General features: G+C 44.1%; 1 protein-coding gene across 4 annotated transcripts; it reads right to left on the reverse strand.

Annotated features, from left to right (window-relative positions):
- Positions 1 to 2,903: 2,903 nt before the first annotated feature.
- Positions 2,904 to 9,831, reverse strand: LOC119314323. 4 transcript variants are annotated; one of them, XM_037589058.1, is made up of 8 exons: positions 9,562 to 9,831; positions 8,527 to 8,622; positions 6,497 to 6,943; positions 5,618 to 6,177; positions 4,884 to 5,422; positions 4,314 to 4,496; positions 3,991 to 4,189; positions 2,904 to 3,827 (listed from the first exon to the last, which is right to left on the reverse strand). In XM_037589058.1, the coding sequence occupies exons 3-8, from the start codon at positions 6,511 to 6,513 to the stop codon at positions 3,136 to 3,138; spliced, it is 2,190 nt and encodes a 729-aa protein (XP_037444955.1). In that variant the 5' UTR covers positions 6,514 to 6,943; positions 8,527 to 8,622; positions 9,562 to 9,831; the 3' UTR covers positions 2,904 to 3,135. The 4 variants fall into 4 exon arrangements, with proteins under 4 accessions (XP_037444955.1, XP_037444957.1, XP_037444956.1 ...); XM_037589060.1 differs by lacking the exon at positions 6,497 to 6,943; XM_037589059.1 differs by lacking the exon at positions 9,562 to 9,831 and having other exon boundaries at positions 8,527 to 9,303.
- Between the last annotated feature and the right edge of the window lie 7,506 nt (positions 9,832 to 17,337).

Below are 17,337 nucleotides of genomic sequence, written 5' to 3' on the forward strand. Positions count from 1 at the left end.
AGCAATAGCTGCCGAGTTTACTTGTTCAATTCTGCTGTTACTCGCCGCCACAAAGTGCCCATGGTCATCTTTGATCACAGCTCCAGTAGCCCATTTCTCCTCCTGAAGTCAGAAAGCAGCATCGATATTCATTTTAGCATAGCCCTCAGGAGGTTTCTCCTGAAGACAAAGATTAAAAGTTTGAGCACAAGTAATCACAAAGCTAAACAAAACCATCCTGCGGAGATTGGGATGCCAACTTTCAGAAATTGAGCGTCCCACCGTACTCCCTCCGTCCGGGTTTATTAGGCTTCTCAGCATCACAAGCATGTTTCCTTTTGTAAGGCCCCGCTTTGGAAAGGTGCATGCATGCAACCATTTCATTGGTTGCATTGAAAGCCATTGTTGTTGGTGCCATGGCTGAAAAATTAATATACTTCATGCATGCTTTTTCATTTGCTGCATGCATGTGAGAGAGTACATTGGGAGTGAAATGAAAGAATTAATGTGAGCAAATTACTATGTGTCTTGGTCTAAGAGAAATTGTCTTTAGACCTAATAAACCCGAATAGATGGAGTATCAAACAAGGACTTGGATTCTGTACTTTCTGAAATTTCGCTCTCCCCTAAAAAATCTCAACTTTCAGAAATTTGAACCACACGGTTCAGGTGAAGAAGAGCAGCCAAGCTTGAATTAAAAATCAAACGGAGGTAAAGATGAACCAATAAGAAGGTGATAAATCCTAAGGCTGGTCACAATGGGCAAGAACATAATCTAGTAACTTACACACTTCCCTAGACTATGTTACTACCTCCATAGTGGGTAGGAACATCTATGTAGTGTCATGCAAAGATGTATTTATTAGGTTATAGACTCATTGTTTCTTGGAGTGTGTGATGTTCCGGTAACTTAGCTAGTTACCACAAGCACCTCTCTCTTCATTAAATATGTGCCACATAAGCAAAGTTGTATTGGAGTGTGTGATGTTACTCCTAAGTTCCTCCCCATTGTGACCAGCCTTAAACTTCACAACGGGTCAAACCTACGCGAAGCTCTGATTAACTCGTGCCTTTGTAGTTCCCAAGACATGCAACGTTAATTCTTCACCGCTGGCCGAGGACCGATTAACTCGTGCAGACTGCGCTGGAGGCCTGTATAAGAACCCACCAGTCATAGCATACGTTCGACATCCCGCTTTCCTTCCACACTCGTTCTTCGCCGTCGATCCATTCCGACTCCCTCCGTTCACTTCCAGGGCATCATCATCATCAGCTCGTCCGCCATGATTTTGGCGGTGATCCTGGCGGTCGTGGTGGCCGTGTACGCCTTCTCCAGCCCGGCGGTGATGGCGCCGGGCGCCGCGGGGACGCTCATCTCCATCGTCTGCTCTCTTTGCGGCTGCGCGTTTGATACTTCCTGATCTACGTCGTGTGTTTTCTGTTTGGACTATGACTGATGAGTGATGACAACGTACCGCTCTTCTATACCCAGCAACCGTGGTACGTACTCCCTCCGTCCGGAAATATTTGTCGGAGAAATGGATAAAATTGGATGTATCTATAACTAAAATACATCTAGATTCTACGTGGAGAATGTTCCGCTCGAGCTTTGGGTATCTATCTTAGTTGATGTCTCGCCAGATGTGTCACTCCTGGGTATGTAATGGGTTAAGTGAGGAGTACTGGTTCTAAACTGCTGCTGTTTGCACCAAGTCGTTATCGCATCTCTAGCTCTATATGTGCTTAATTATTATTCCTGCAGCTCCTCGTGCTCTTTTTTTCTTTGCGGAAAAGTTTGTCGTGCTTTTGCGGTCATCTGATTATGTGAGAGGACGCTGATCTGCCTACTCGTAATTTCGTGCGTTATACGGTCAAACCACCACAATTCGTGTTAGAACCGTTCTACTATATAGAACTATACCACTTTAATATGTACTCCGTTCTTATATTAGTTTACGGAGGGAGTACTATTGAATTCGTATTCAAAACAAGTTTCCAGTAGTATAGTCTTTCTGACACATTGCATATATGAATTTGTATTTTAATTTTTTTATACACAGTACACATGCTGAGTGTATCTAAGCGTTATCCTACCTTTGATATGTCAACCAAAATATCTTGATAATTATACATAAACAATATTCAGCACTTGATATAAGTCAAACTATACACTGAATGTCATGTGGCCAATGCTGATTAGTATTATATTCATAGTCATATATCTAACAGAAGTATTCCTAAGACGTTTTTTTAGGATGCCTCAAAAACATCTTACATTTTGAGACAGAGATAGTACTCTCTCCGTCACAAAATAAGTGTATCAACTTTGAGACACTTATTTTAGGACGGAGGGAGTACATAATATGGGCTCATGTGGTTGATAATATGGTGTTTCTGAATTGGTAATAGTAATCATTAAGTCTACAAACTTTATGATTAAGGAAGTAATCCACAAGTATACTCTCTGAGCAAAAACAATTGTAGTGGCTATATTATAACCTAAATATTTCAGTTTACATAGTATAAACATCTTCAAAAAATTCCAGTGTATGAAAAGTCATGCTATTGCATTTGCGAGGGCCACTGTGCTGGTATTTAGGAACACCATCATGAAAACCTTTGTACAAAGTTGGCAGCTTCATCCCATCCGGTCGGGTCGTGTTGCTGAAGTTGTTGGATCTCGGTTGAGAGAGCAGACACTTTGTTGGCAAGATAGGGAGCTAGGTGCTAGTAGGACTTACCACACAGCAGGTGTGGACAACTATTTCAAGTTGCTGAGCATTTGAATGATGTAAACCGTTCCTGTCAAAGGTAGCAAATCACCTCCGCGAAACCTTTCTATGTAAATATATCATCATTACGTTTTGATAAATAATGTACTTGTGTCATGAAAGTTTAACAAAACTTGTCACAACAAAAGCAGGGGCTACTCAATTCAGAATCATCATATAAAACTCTGAAGTCTTATATATTACAGCAAGGTGAAATGTGTAGAATGCAAATGGTCCGGGCAAATCACCTCAACACCAACCCAAATAGACAGCAATCCAAACAGAAATTACAAATACATCTCAAGCAATAAATCCAGGCAACAGTATGAGCCCAAGCACGAAACAGGCACAGTTATCCGGGCCATTCCGACATAGCGGCGTAAGATCAACAGACCCTTTTCGGGATGCACATCTGGCCTGTCATGTGCCAGCTTTCACCCCCATCATGATGCGCATACGGGCACGCCGGGGTGTACTCCTCCTCCATGACCAGGAGGTTCCACTGCGCATGCGGGTCATGAGTTGAGAACACGGTCCAGTCAGGAGTGGCGTTCTCATACCTGCTATGCGTGACTCGGGCAAACTCCTCCACATCCTGGTTCTTCTCCATGTCATCCGGGTCGATATCAACGGTGAAGATGTCGCCGTAGGGCCTCTGCGAATGCAACAAGAGCGGCAGCGACATTGGGTCAGCAGACACCGCGGCAAGATCTGCCGTCACGACGATGCTCCGCCCGTCCGGGCTGAAGACCGGGTGGTTCACGTGCCCGGAGAAGTCGTACCCGCTCCGGATTACCCTCACCACAGAGCGGTCGATTGCGTTCATCAGGTAAACAGCAAAGTACCCCGGGTCCATACCATGGTCGCGCTCCGGAGCGTCCGCGGGCTTGTCACGGTTTGACGAGAACACGATCCAGTCCCTGTCCGGCGACCACTGGCAATGTGTGTCAATCCAATCGCCCTCTGTTATCCGTTCCGCTTCACCACCGTCCTCCCCGATCTCTGCGTCCATCATGTATAGATTCTTGTACTTTTTGTCTCCCCCATTTCTTGTCGATCGGAAAACAAGTTTTGTCCCTGTACAAGTGTAATATATAAATACATAAATGTAAATATACAGCGGTCATTGTGAGAGGTATACAAAGTTATCACCATGCCAAGGGAAACAATATTCATATTGAATGGACTAGAGGACTCATGGAGCCACTGAAGCAAGGCTGCAGTAGTGGTAATTCCTTACCGTCTGAATTGGTGGATGGGAACGCATTATTGAATTTTCCCTTCGTGAGCAGTCGCCGCTCTCGTGCACCACTCGATACGTGAGGGATGGCGTAGATCTCCAATATTTCGTTGGCTTTGAAAGACGGTCCCATACAGACATAAAGTATATCCTTCTTTTGGTTCCACACCGGTGAGAAGACACCATCAGGACCATCCGTCTATATGTACAAGTACACAAATACAAACAGAGCACCCGTAGTCAATAACAACCGGCCAGTCATAAACAGTTGCAAATTCATCCATTCTTTTGAACCAAAAGATAAAGCGGCATGGTGTACTTACTTCGAAGACAACACGCATTCCGTCACTATCGGCCAGCCACACAGCTTTGAATTCGTTATCGACGAATGCAAGCTTAGAGCCATCTTTGGAAAATGCCGGGAATGCACCGGCAACCCTAAACAGACCAATATCTTCATGATGGGACTGCAGCTTGTCGAACCGCCTCGGGACATCATCTCCATGCTGCAGGAGACACAATGTTTTAGACAGCTTGAACGACATCACTACATACTCCATTCCAGAAAATAAGGTGCATCAATTTTCGTTAAAGTCAAATATATGTATGTTTGACCAAGATTACGGAATAAAATATCAACATCCACAATACAAAAATAAATAAAACACGAAAATACTTCCCATGATGGATCTAATTATACAAATTTGGTATTATAGATATTAATATGTTTTTTCTAAAAACTTGGTCAAACATGCACAAGTTTGACTTCAAAAAACTAATACACCTTATCTTTTGGAACGGGGGGAGTATAATTAATGTAATGTAACTGTGCAAGTGTGTACTACTGAACAAGCAAATCATTGTGCATAGGGCATAGCCACAAGGATAGGTACCTCGAGATGGTCGCTTTTGCAACGATGATAGCCAATGTACTTGCCACCATCCATTACAAAGGGGTTGTAATGGTCGCCTTTTGGCTTGGTACACCGAGTGATTTGAAGTGGCTCCTCCGGCAAACCCATGTCAAAAACCTCGATGTGACGGTACTGCGCTTCAACACGGACGTCGGTGAACACAGACTTCTGGCGGATGGTTGCCACAGCCACTCTGCTCTCATCAATGGCTGCTGGAGTCACTGCATCGAATGCCTCCGGGGTCACACGGAGGGTCTCGCCGGTGCTCAAGTCGTGCCGAAATACACCCCAGTTATCCCCAACATTTTTATGGAAAAATAGTACTGTTTCGCTTCCCCATGATGGCCAGCCAGCGTTCTCGATCACCCGCTCGCGCTCCAGATATGTGCTCTCTAGGTCCATCACGTAAATGTTTGTCAGTAAGTCTTTAACTTCACCATCCCATTTCTTTCCTTGGAACGAAGCCACTGCTACCCTCTTCCCAGATGGTGACACCGAGGGGCTTAAATCGGACGTCCCTGTTTATGTATGTAGAATTAAACAGGTCAACCAAATATTATTTAAGCAGAAATTTAGCCATGCATCCAAGAACAAGTAGAAGCAGATCAAATTCAGAAAGGACACAACTTAATTAGTCATTCATATATCCAGAGACAAGTACAAAGTAGTAGATCAAATAGCAAAAGGAAGATAAGATTCAACAACCAAATTACCTGGTGGAGTGAGGCGCTCAGTTTCGCCTGTTCTGAGATTAGTTTTGTAGACGACATTCCAGGGGCTGCGGCGTTCTTGCACGGGCTCCTTCGTGGACACGAAGACGAGGTAATGGTCAGCTGTGTGACCATCCACCTCGTAGCCTCCTGCAATGCAGCCGCTGTCCTCCAGACGGGCACCACTGAAAAAGTCGCCGCCATAGATGTCCCCCAAGGTGAAGACCCAGACTTCGTCGCCGTCATCGAAGCGCAGGCCTATATGAAGAGTCTCGAGGTGGTGCTGCCTTTCGGAGACGAAGACCAGGCCGGTGAGACGGCCCGAATCGATGGCGGCTTCTTCGACGGCTTCAGGAGCCAGATCTAGGTGCTTGACGATCGACTTGAGGGCCGCAGATGGAATGGGTTGGCAGTTGTAGTTGTACGACACGCCATCCGTCAAGTGCCGCTCCTCCTCCCTTGATGATGCTGGAGCTGGACAGCAGAATATGTCGAGGGGCACCGGAGGCCTGTAGCACGCAAAGAAGGCGATGCTTCCTCTGCTCTCGCCCATTTTGACAATGCTGGTGATGATGAGAAGTATGAGTCTAAGCCAGCGATATGGAACTATATATGGAATATGGCAGAAAGTAATGCAAGGTATTATAAAGCTTGGAGCTTAGTGGTATGGCACTCCACAATATGCGACCCACAGGGCCAAGTAGCCTCTTTGTTAACTATTGCATACTTGTACGCCATCGTAGTTTGCTCAACTGTCAGCGCGTTGTGTGCAACCACCAACAATTTAAAACGGGCATCAGTTTGATATAATTCAATGTATTTTGGTTGTGTAAAACAACTGCAGACGCGGTTGTGCATATATTATCAAATTTGCAGCACTACCTTTTCATACAGGTCATTCTTCAACATTTCTTGGTCTAGATATACTGATGATGGTGGGATCCTGTGATATTCTGCTGACAGTGATATACTGATACATTGGCAATCACTTGATATAGCGGCGATCAGGAGAGCAGCTTGTATTCTTTCTTACCATTTCCATTTCTGCAACGTACATTGACAGTCGAGATTCTTTGATGCTTGCCAGCATATCCATGTATTGTGTGAAACTAAGTTTTGTCTTCTCTGTCCAGGGTGGAATTAATATATCACCCAACCAGAGAGTTGCCAGCAACATCTGGATCAGCATCTAGCAGAGTTGACTTGCACCATAATCATATTATTTTGGCCATGTGGATAGATCTGGCATCAATGCTATTTCTCACACTCAATCGATGGTCATCATCACACATTTCTTTTATCATTCAATGAGACACTGATGTTTTTTCCCTAGCATATATTACTCTGATTAGCCAGGAGCCTGGGACTTCAACAAAGCAAACAAAATTATGCTCAAATGTGCTTGTTTCATATTTTTCCCTTCTCATCTAAAAAGAAGAAAAGGCTCAGTGTTCCATGTTTTATAGCCACATAAAAGGAGCACAATTGATATCTAGCGGCACTTCTGATCAGTTTAAAATTGACCAGCCACTTGGTCATGTACAGGTATCTCCTCAAGTCAGGTCTGTGTGAGTGGATCTCACAGTTTCCATGGTCCATGAGCTCTTGCAACAAGCAATCGATCATGTGCAATTCTTGTGAAGTCAATACTTGTGAATAGTACTCTTACCATTTGTCTATCGTTCAATGAGACTAATTCTTTCCCTTCAGCATAGACCGACGGTATAGTTACCTAGGAGCCTAGGACTTGATCAGAATAAAGACAAACCAAGATCAAATGTGATGGTTAATTCGTAATTTCTCCCCTCATATGGAAGGAACTGACAGTGGGTATCCAGCAATATTTTCAGTTGGTTTCAAACAAAACGGTCACTTAGTCATTTACCCCTTAAGCCTTATAATTAGTTTAGTAGGTCAATTGTGACTCTGTTTAGATGGATCTCGCAATTAACATGGGTTCATGTTAGCACTTGACAAGCAAGTGAGACTTTTTGAAGTCAATACGTGTGAACTGTCATCTCTCATTTGTTTTATCAGTCAATAAGACTAATTCGTTTCCCTTTAGCATAAACTGACCTTAATTAGCAGGGAGTCTGCGACTTGATCAAAGTAGAGAAAAGGCATGCTTGATTTCCTAAAGGGATGGGCGCGTAGTCTCAGTGGGGGGTATAGGAAAGAAAAAGAGGGCTTACTTCAGTTGATTGATCAACTGGATGTTAAGGCAGAACTAAATCCACTGAGTGCAGCGGAAGCCGGAAAGGTCTATCAAGAGTGATGCTGATGAGCGGACCACTAAGCTTATGAGAGAAGAAGAGTTGAAATGGACCTAACATGCTATAGTGAAGCATGTTCAGGAGGGGGGAAGCAATATGAAGTACTTCCATTTTACTTGCAAATGGGAAGCATCGTAAAAAAAAATCAGCTTGAGCAAGATGATGGCACCATTGGAGAAGCTCAACTCAAGGTGTACATTACTAACTTCTATTTCAGAAAACTGGTTAGGATGTGTTAATAAACAACTAAAAGCTCAAATCTGGGTTGGAGTTTGTGCTTTAGTCTAAGGCTATTTGAAGGTATTGCAATAATATTGTTTTTAACAATCAAAGAGCTTCTACTTTCCTGCAGGTTTGAACTCGGTGCAGACACTTGGAAATGATCTGCACTGGATCCTACGTGATCCTTAGTTCAACCTGTGGAGGCGCCGGCTACACTGGATTCTGGGTGCAGCTACTTGGAAATGGTTGCTCGGGCTTTGTTCAGCCGATTTGGTTGGCTGCATAGTCATATGATAACCACAGATGGAAAAAGTTAAATGCAATTTAGCAACCACCAAAGTAAAACAGAAAACACCCACCAAGGAAACTAATGGAAAAGGAAAATATTGCATTGTGATACTAGTAACAGATGGTTACCTGCTCAACCAAACAACATCAAAGCACTTCCACTGGGGCAAATGAACTTTTTGTGCAAAATTTCAGCTCCACCATGTCCACCATCAACGCCCGTGTCTGCAAGATTAAGAAGTCAAAGAACCATTGAAATGCAATGAACAATGAATAGATACGAGCGGGCATGAGCAGGGTATTTAGATAAACTCACTTGAGAAAAGCAGCTCAGGTTTGATGCAACATTACGAAAAAGATAAACCAAACAACACCTACTAATAAATAAATCAAATATTCTCATAACAATATATACTCACTAATATCGTAAATTGAAGAACATACATACTTAGACTGTTCACTGATTAGAAGGTAGGGGTATCTAAAATTACTATTAAGCTCATTCCATGCTATATCAGACAAGAATGAAATGTACCCATACTTATAAATTCTGGCAACAGATGTGATAATGACTATTCATATTTCGATTATCTTTGTAAAAAATTAGCCTGAATTCTCCTGCACAAATGAACTTACTAGCTGCATCAGGACTCTTCTAAACGTTACAAAAACTATTTTGTAAAATATGAAACCAAGTCATTATTATGGATTTAATAATATCAGCAAGGCAAAGATAATAATATCCAAACAATGAAATATAACCAATTTTATGCTTCATAATGTGCCAATTGAGCTACCTATTTGACACTTGACTTGGTTCAAGCTAGTTTCAAAAAAATTATAATTAAGCCGTGTACCTAATACACTCGGCTATGCCGATTTAAACTCGGTTTATATATAAAAAGAGGCTTGTAGTACACGGCTTACTAGGTACAAGCCGGGTGCAAACCAAGGGCCGAGGTGAGCAGCCCGGTTTATATATAAACCGAGGGTCGTCGTGGGCCACCAGCGGTATGTATACGCATGTATATCCCTTTGTAAACACTGAACAATGACGAGAAACAAACGAAAAGAAGCAGGCCCGATTCGAGCTTGCGGCAATGCACCGGTTTTGTGTGCGCATGTGTAAATAAACGAAAAGAATCAGATTCAGGAGCTGTGTACGTGTGTTCCTTCCGGCAAGAATCAATTATCTTGACGCTGCTGCTCCTCCGCGGCCGCCGGCGCTCCCTACTTCTGCTACTTTGCTGCTCGCTGTTGCTACTCCGCTGCTGCTGCTCCCTTGCCGCCGCTGCTGCTGCTGGCGAGGAAGGAAGAGGGGAAGAGGTGGAGAGGAGGACAAGGAGAGAAGAGGGGACGAGGACTAGCTTGGCCGAGAGGAGGAGCAGTGGCAGCGAGGCGAGCCAGAGGAGGAGCTGCGGCGGCTGCGTACTGGAGGAGAAAAGAGATAAGGAGAGTGAGAGATGGGACAGATAAGATAGCTACTCAGGGCTGTCCGATTAAGCTACTCAGGGCCGTCTGATTAAGCCGAATCCAACGGTCATAAGAGCATGGTTAAGGCTAGTCATAGTGGGGGTAACTTAGATAGTAACTTAACACATCCCAAGACAATTTTGCATATGTGACAAGTATTTAATGAGAGAGGTGTTTGGAGTAACATAATATGTTACTGTAACATAGCGCTTCCCGAGGTAAAATGAGTCTATAAGGCAATAAAAATGGAACAAATTATGACACTACTACTAAGATACTTTGCACTATGGGGGTAGTAACTTAGACTAGTGGCATGCATATGACACTAGTCTAAGTTACTCCCCACTATGACCAGCCTAATAGTACAGCCAGCTGATGTCTATATGACGTTGTCATGTCATCTATAGCCAACCTTGTAGCCTTATCTCTAAAAAAAAAAACCTTGTAGCCTTCAAGTATAATAATAAGATACAAAGATGTGTACCTCATTAATAAATGGCCCACCTTCCACTCTCACATAGTGCCTACGAGCACCTGCTGCAGCTGGCTCTTATTCTGTAGCCGGCTCCTCTTCTTTCCCCTCCATGTCCTGCTTACATAAGCTTATTATACTTGCTCTAACTTGTAATCCATGGGAGGCCTATATTGACCAATCAAAATGCAAGGGTATAAGCAGTGTGTTTTTTCTTGGCGGCACTCGGCTTATAATAGGTGCTCACAGTCGTCCGACTAAGCAAATCCAACGGTCATGACGCGTAATCCGTGGAAGACCTGCATTGACCAATCAAGATGCAAGATTGTAAGCCAAGTGTTTTTGGAGACACTCGATTTATAATGGAACAAGCCTGGTGCGTAAAAAAAGAAGCATGAAAGACGAAATCGCCGAAATCAAAATCGGTAATTCCAATCACTTTCCATATCAAGCAGACATTAAAGGAAATCCGCAGCTAACACCACGTACAACATAGAAAAAACACCGAGCGTATTTGTGTATGAGCCTTAGATGGAATTGGCGTCCGACAAGTAAATGCAGGCAGCCACCTCATGTATGAATGTATGATGTTTGTCTTTGCGTACCAAAACCACCTGGAAGTGCCGCCCGTTGATTGAGGTGTTCTTCCAATCGAACCCCGTGGGGAGGCTAGTCGCCGTTGACGGGGTCTAGTCCAGGACCTTCTTCCGCTAGGGCGCTGAAACCCGTGGGCATCAAGGAAAATAAATCTGCCCTGGCGTCGTACATCATGTGCTAGTCAAACTGCAAGGAGAAGAAGCGCGGAACGATTGGGGGCCTCCAGCGTAGGCATGCAGAAGAGCCCTATGAGACGGAGGAGGATCTCGGCGATAAATAGAAGGGCATGTTTAATCCCTACAAGTGCACATCATCACAGTTGACCAGGGCATGATAAATAGAAGGTCAATTCCCTTGTGGAGCACATCACAAGCCGCATGCACAGCGTAGAGAGTAGAAAAACACATCAACTAATCCATTTTCTTCGTCTCTGACAACGAAACTTAACTCTTGTTACCTGCAGAGCAACCATTGTTGTCAGATAAACCGAATTGCAGTACTCATCCACGCGGAAGACATTGAGTTTATCTAACATTTTTTTTTCTGATTCAGACAGTAGGCACTAGCTACAACAATACGGAGATTGTTCTCTAAAAAAACATTATGGAGATTGTTTCAAGAGCTCAAGGTTGAATCGACTCAACAATTTTGGACACAACCAACAGTACAAAGAGAGAACAGAAATAGGAAGACAGTTAATTTGTAGTGGCACACATTCAATTTCTCAGGCTTTTGGCTACATCTAGCCTCAGTAGAGCCTAAATGGTTGGTGCTTCAGATAAATCTATTAGAACATCCTATAGCTTGTCAAATCTTGTGAAAGTTTCTTTCTAATCATGGGCATGTGAGGGGCTCACGGAGAAACAGAGCAGAAACATCTGGTTTTAGCTCATAAGCATACTCTTACAGAAACGTACGATCTATATAATCACTAACACCTAGAATTTAATCGAATTCATGCAGTAGAAAATCATGCATAATTTTATTCATTAATCATGCATCAGTTTATTGATTAATACTTTCTTCCAACCAAACAGAGGACCTTTTTCTTACTCTGCGCAATATCAAAAACGAAATGTTGGCAACAGGCAACTACTCCCTCTGTAAAGAAATATAAGGGCGTTTAGATCACTATCAGTGCCCTCTTCACGAGTACTCCCTCAGTAAAGAAATATAAGAGCGTTTAGGTCACTACTTTAGTCATGCCATTTTTATCATGTGCTCAGTACAAAAATTGTTAAACATTTATAATGACTGAAATCGAAGAAATCAGACTGCACACAAACAACTATATTAGGGATTATGGGAGTTAGACTGATAAATAGAGACATGTTGAGAAAAGTACTTAACCAAACACCTAAGATTATCTTATCTGTACAATAACTGCAAGTGGTCATTAGGTATGATAACGATCCTTCATGAGAATTGAGACTTATGAATTTCACTAAAAGAGTCTCATGAGCTCCTAAGGTATTAAAGATACTAGTAGTAGATACTATGATATAGTAGGGTATCAGAATATAGATCAATTAGTAGATTGTGTCTGACGCGTATACAAGAAAAAAAGAATAATTAGATAAAATAATGTGAAAATGTTTCCCTAAAAAAGCAATATGTGAAATGGCAAACCCATATTAATAAAGAAAGTTTCAAGCCAAGTGCCGAGGTGTTGTTAGTTATCAGCTATTTGCATTGATGGAACAACAAACAAATCATCTTCAAACTTCACAGACCCATAACCACAGAAAAAATCAATGCAATGTAGCAACCAGCAAAAATAAAAAGAAAGGGAAATATTTCATTATGCTACTACTAACAGATAGTACCTGCTCAAGCATTTCATCACGTTAGCATGTCTATCCAGACAATTCAGATTATGTATTGTACAAAAGTTTAGCTCCAGAGGGTCCACCACCATTGCCCCCGTCTACAAGAATAATATGTTAAAGAACAAATGAGATTCCAACGAACAGTCAAATAGGTACGAGAGAGCATTAACAAGATATGTAGATAAACAGAATGCTGTATTTTGAGAAAATAATTCATGCCTGGTGCAAAATTAGGAATAGATAAATAAAATAGCAGATAGGAAAGGAAAAGTATCTAAAGTTACACTTAAGATGGTCCATGCCACACTGGATAAAAATGGAACATGCTCATACTAATAAATGTTAGCAATAAAAGTGATCATGACTATTCATATTAAGATTATCTTTAAATAAATTTAGCCTGAATTTCTAGCAAATGGACATGTCACTTGCAGCATGACTCTTCTAAAAGTGAAAAACTAATTTGTAACCATCAAACCTAGTCGCCATTGGGGATTTACTATTACTGGCAAGATCGACAAAGATAACCATATTGAATGGAAGAAAATAACCAGCTTTGAGCTTCAGAATGTACCAATTGAGCTACCTATTTGACATTTCAATTGGTTCAAGCAAGTTTCTCATGTAACTGTCTTCAATTTCAAAACACTGTGTATCTAATCTTGAGTAACATTTGTACTGCAGCAATGCACTAATACCACCATTATGAAATTCTTGAGTATGTCTATTGGTCCATAACAAAAATTTAGTTCGAGTACTCTACATAATACTATTTGCAAATCTTTGTGTTGTTTCATTCTATGGACGTCCTAGATTAAACAGGTAAAAGTACACAATTCAACAGTAATAATCCAAGAACATCAAATAACTTGATTTGTTTTTACCTGCAGTATAGACACCTTCAAATGGACAACAGTGATACCAGTCATGGGATTCGAAAAGTTTCTTGAACTGCAATGATTCAAACTGGACCGTGAAGATGCCGACAGACGTCCACAATAACACCACATTATTGTCCTCTGCAAACCCTAGTATCGATGGGTACCCTATCTCCATCTCTGAATTCAAGGAAAGTAACTTGTCGAGATCAATACTTCTTCCCAGCACCCATGAAGAAACACCCTTGCAATCGGTCTTCCTCTTCCATAATTGGGCACAAAAGCCTCTCAGGAAGAGGAAACCAAGGCCACCACCCTCTGCCGGCATAACCCAAATATTGCCTTCGCCCATGTCTCGAGTGTTCCCCACTGGCATGGGTATTAAAGCCAGGCTCCGCTTATCCAAATCAAATTCAAGGATTTCTTGCGAATTCCCATAAAGCAACCAATAAAAGGAACCCCGAACCATCACAGCAGGCATGCCCGTGTAAACCATGGTGAGAAAACCAGAATCCTCTGATGGAAGCGGTGTTGAGACGAGATTGTCCCATACAGCGGTCACCGACGAGTAAACAGAGGCTACAGCTTGTGTACTTTGAATGTCGCTATTGCCTACCAAGACCACCTGGAAATGGTGGAAATCTCCGGGAGCACGAAGCACCGCCGCGCCGATCCAGGTTTTCTCCACGGCGAACCCCGGGGGAATGTCCAGGCGGTGCTGGTCGCCGGTGAATGGGTCCCACACCAGGAGCTGCTTCTGTGAGTCGTGGAAGATGAGTACGAGGCCATGGCGGCATCCGAGGATGTGGAAGCGGTCGCCAGCGGCGATTGCGAAGGGGAAGCGGGATTGCGGGACGCGATTGGGGGGCTCCAGGGTAGGCTGGAAGCGAACCTCGCAAAAATCATGGACGAAGCAGCCGAGGAGGGGAGGGTTTCTGCGGTGGTGCGCGCGGAAGCGGCGGGAGAAGCCGGGGTCGGAGGCGAGGCTGCGCCAGAACTTGCAGACGGCGGAGGCGCGGGGGAGGGATGAGGGCTGCGGGGGGAGGCGGAGGAGGATCTCGGCGAGCAGGTCGTCGTCGTCCAGCGGCGCCGCCGCCGAGGAGCGGGGGCGGCGGCGGGGGCTGCTCACCTTCTCGCGGCGGCTGGGGGCGGCGCGGCCTGGGAAGAGTGAAGTGTGAAGAGCAGAAGCAGGCTCTGAAGTGGGCTACAGACTGAAGCCCACGAGTGATTTGGTGCACCTCTTCACTGTTTTTGAAATTTGGGAGATTATTGCAATGCATCGGGTCAAAGGATAAACCTTGCAAAATCCTCAGTCTTCTTTAGTAAGGGCTGCCCTACTTCTTTGAAAACTGAGATAAAGGCTGCTCTGAATAGTCCAACTGAATCGCTCTCTGATAAATATTTGGGAATGCCATCTGATGTGGAAAATTGTAAGAACGGGGCTTTCAAGTTTCTAAAGGACCGGGTTTGGAATAAGGTCAAGAGTTGGATGAAAAAACTTCTGTCGGCAGGAGGGAAAGAAGTTCTTATTAAATCGGTGGCACAGGCAATTCCAGTATATTTCATGTCATGTTTCAGACTTCCACGCAGCCTCTGTGAGCATATTAATTCCTTGATTAAGAAGTTCTGATGGGGCAGCAAAGAGGGAAAACGGAAGCCTAGTTGGGTCTCTTGGAGTACAATGACGCAACCAAAATATTGTGGAGGCCTTGGTTTTCGAGATATTGAACTTTTCAACCTTGCTCTCCTCGCTAGACAGACATGGAGGATCGTGATGGACCCTGAATCACTTAGTGCTCGAACTCTCAAGGCCAAGTACTACCCTTCCGAAGAATTCCTACATGCCGAACTAGGCTCGGCACCGTCCCAGATATGGCGCGCCATCATTGATGGCCGCGAGGTACTCACGCAAGGGATGATCAGGAGAATAGGAAACGGTCATTCGACGAGCATCTGGCATCACAACTGGTTGCCGAGGCCCTCGGACATGAGGCCAATTGTGAGCAGAGTGGCAGACCCTCCTCAGACGGTTAATGAACTGACTCTGCCTAGTGCTGAATGGAACCGAACGCTGATTGATGAAGTCTCCCTACCATCAGACGCTGCAGCTATATATTCCATCCCGCTATGCACACGGAATATTGAAGATTTTTGGTCCTGGGTACATGAAAGAAGTGGTGTTTTTTTAGTTCAATCCTCTTATCGCATGCTAGTTGAGACTAAGATGACAAGAGAGGCGTGGCTCGAAGGAACGGCTTTTGCGTCGAATGGGGACAGAGAAAAACAATCCTGGAATGTGTTGTGGAAGGTGAATGTCCCTCCCAAGCTGAAAATCTTTATATGGAGGCTGGCTCAGCAATCAATCCCGACTGCGGATGTGCTGCATCACCGTAATATGTCCACAACGACATGTTGTGGCCTCTGCGGAGCTGAGGACTCCTGGCAGCACTCGTTGCTTCATTGCACGGTGGCCAGATGCGTCAGGGCACTTTTTGATCAGGATCTCGTGGAGGCCTTGAACACCACCACGGAACCAGATGCAAAACGATGGCTTTTTTCGCTCCAGGAGATGCTCTCTTCGCAGGAGTTTCTCTTGGTAGTCACAACTCTATGGGCACTTTGGATTGCACGACGACAGGCACTACACGAACACATTTTTCAGAGCCCACTGTCTACATACCACTTCATCTTGAAGTTCGTCCGGGAGCTTGACGAATGCAAACCGAAGAAAAATACATCTGGACAACCAATGGTGACTCCTGCACATTCGAGATGGATCCCTCCTCCTGAAGGAATTGCTAAAATCCGGGTCGATGGGGCTGTCTCCATAGATGGCAATTTTGGCTCATTTAGTGCCCTGTGCAGAAATTCATCAAGAAGTTTTTTGCGTGTTTCGGTCATCAAGGTTCATGGAGTAACGGATCCGGTGACGCTGGAAGTGCTGGCATGCCGCGAGGCGCTTGCGCTGGCAACTGACCTGGGCCTTGCTCGCATCCTCGTCGCGAGTGACAGCCAAGGGGTAGTGAAGGACATCAAGAATTGCACCGGGGGAGCCTACGCCAGCACAACCAGGGAGATCGTGGAAACATCAACTAGTTTTGATAGTTGTACCTTCATCTTTGAAGGTAGAGCCACTAATATTGAGGCACATAGCCTCGCTAAACATGCTTTCGGTTTGAATTATGGGCGCCGTGTGTGGCTTTTACACCCTCCAAACATCTCTTGTATCCCCATGAACTTGTTTGAGTAATGAATAAAGCGTGTTTAGACTTAAAAAATGAAATTTGGGAGATAAAAACCTCAAAAGACCATATAATAAAAAGATAAAAACCTAAACAACAACATAGTGATAAATGGAAACCGTGCTTGTAAAAAAATGGGGCGATGATAGGCGCCGGTCGCCGCGCTGTCTTCCGATTTGCCCGCCCCGAGCCATTGGCTCCTTATCCACCTAGGTCATCTTCTTCCTTCCCTCCGCTTTGCTACTGTCTACCGTTCTCCTTCATGCGTAGGTCGCCGCATGGTGACCACCCCTCTCTCCCGCTCCCTGTAGCCTCCATTCCCGCCCTCACCTGTTTGCCTCGTCCCCCGGGACGCTCGCGGACGACACTGAAGTGGGCTATAGACCGAAGCCCGCGAGTCTAAAGCGGATTTGATTTGGTGCACCTCTTCATGGTTTGGGAAATTTGGC

The sequence above is a fragment of the Triticum dicoccoides genome, chromosome 6A (assembly GCF_002162155.2).
Source record: "Triticum dicoccoides isolate Atlit2015 ecotype Zavitan chromosome 6A, WEW_v2.0, whole genome shotgun sequence".
Classification (NCBI taxonomy): Eukaryota; Viridiplantae; Streptophyta; class Magnoliopsida; order Poales; family Poaceae; genus Triticum; species Triticum dicoccoides.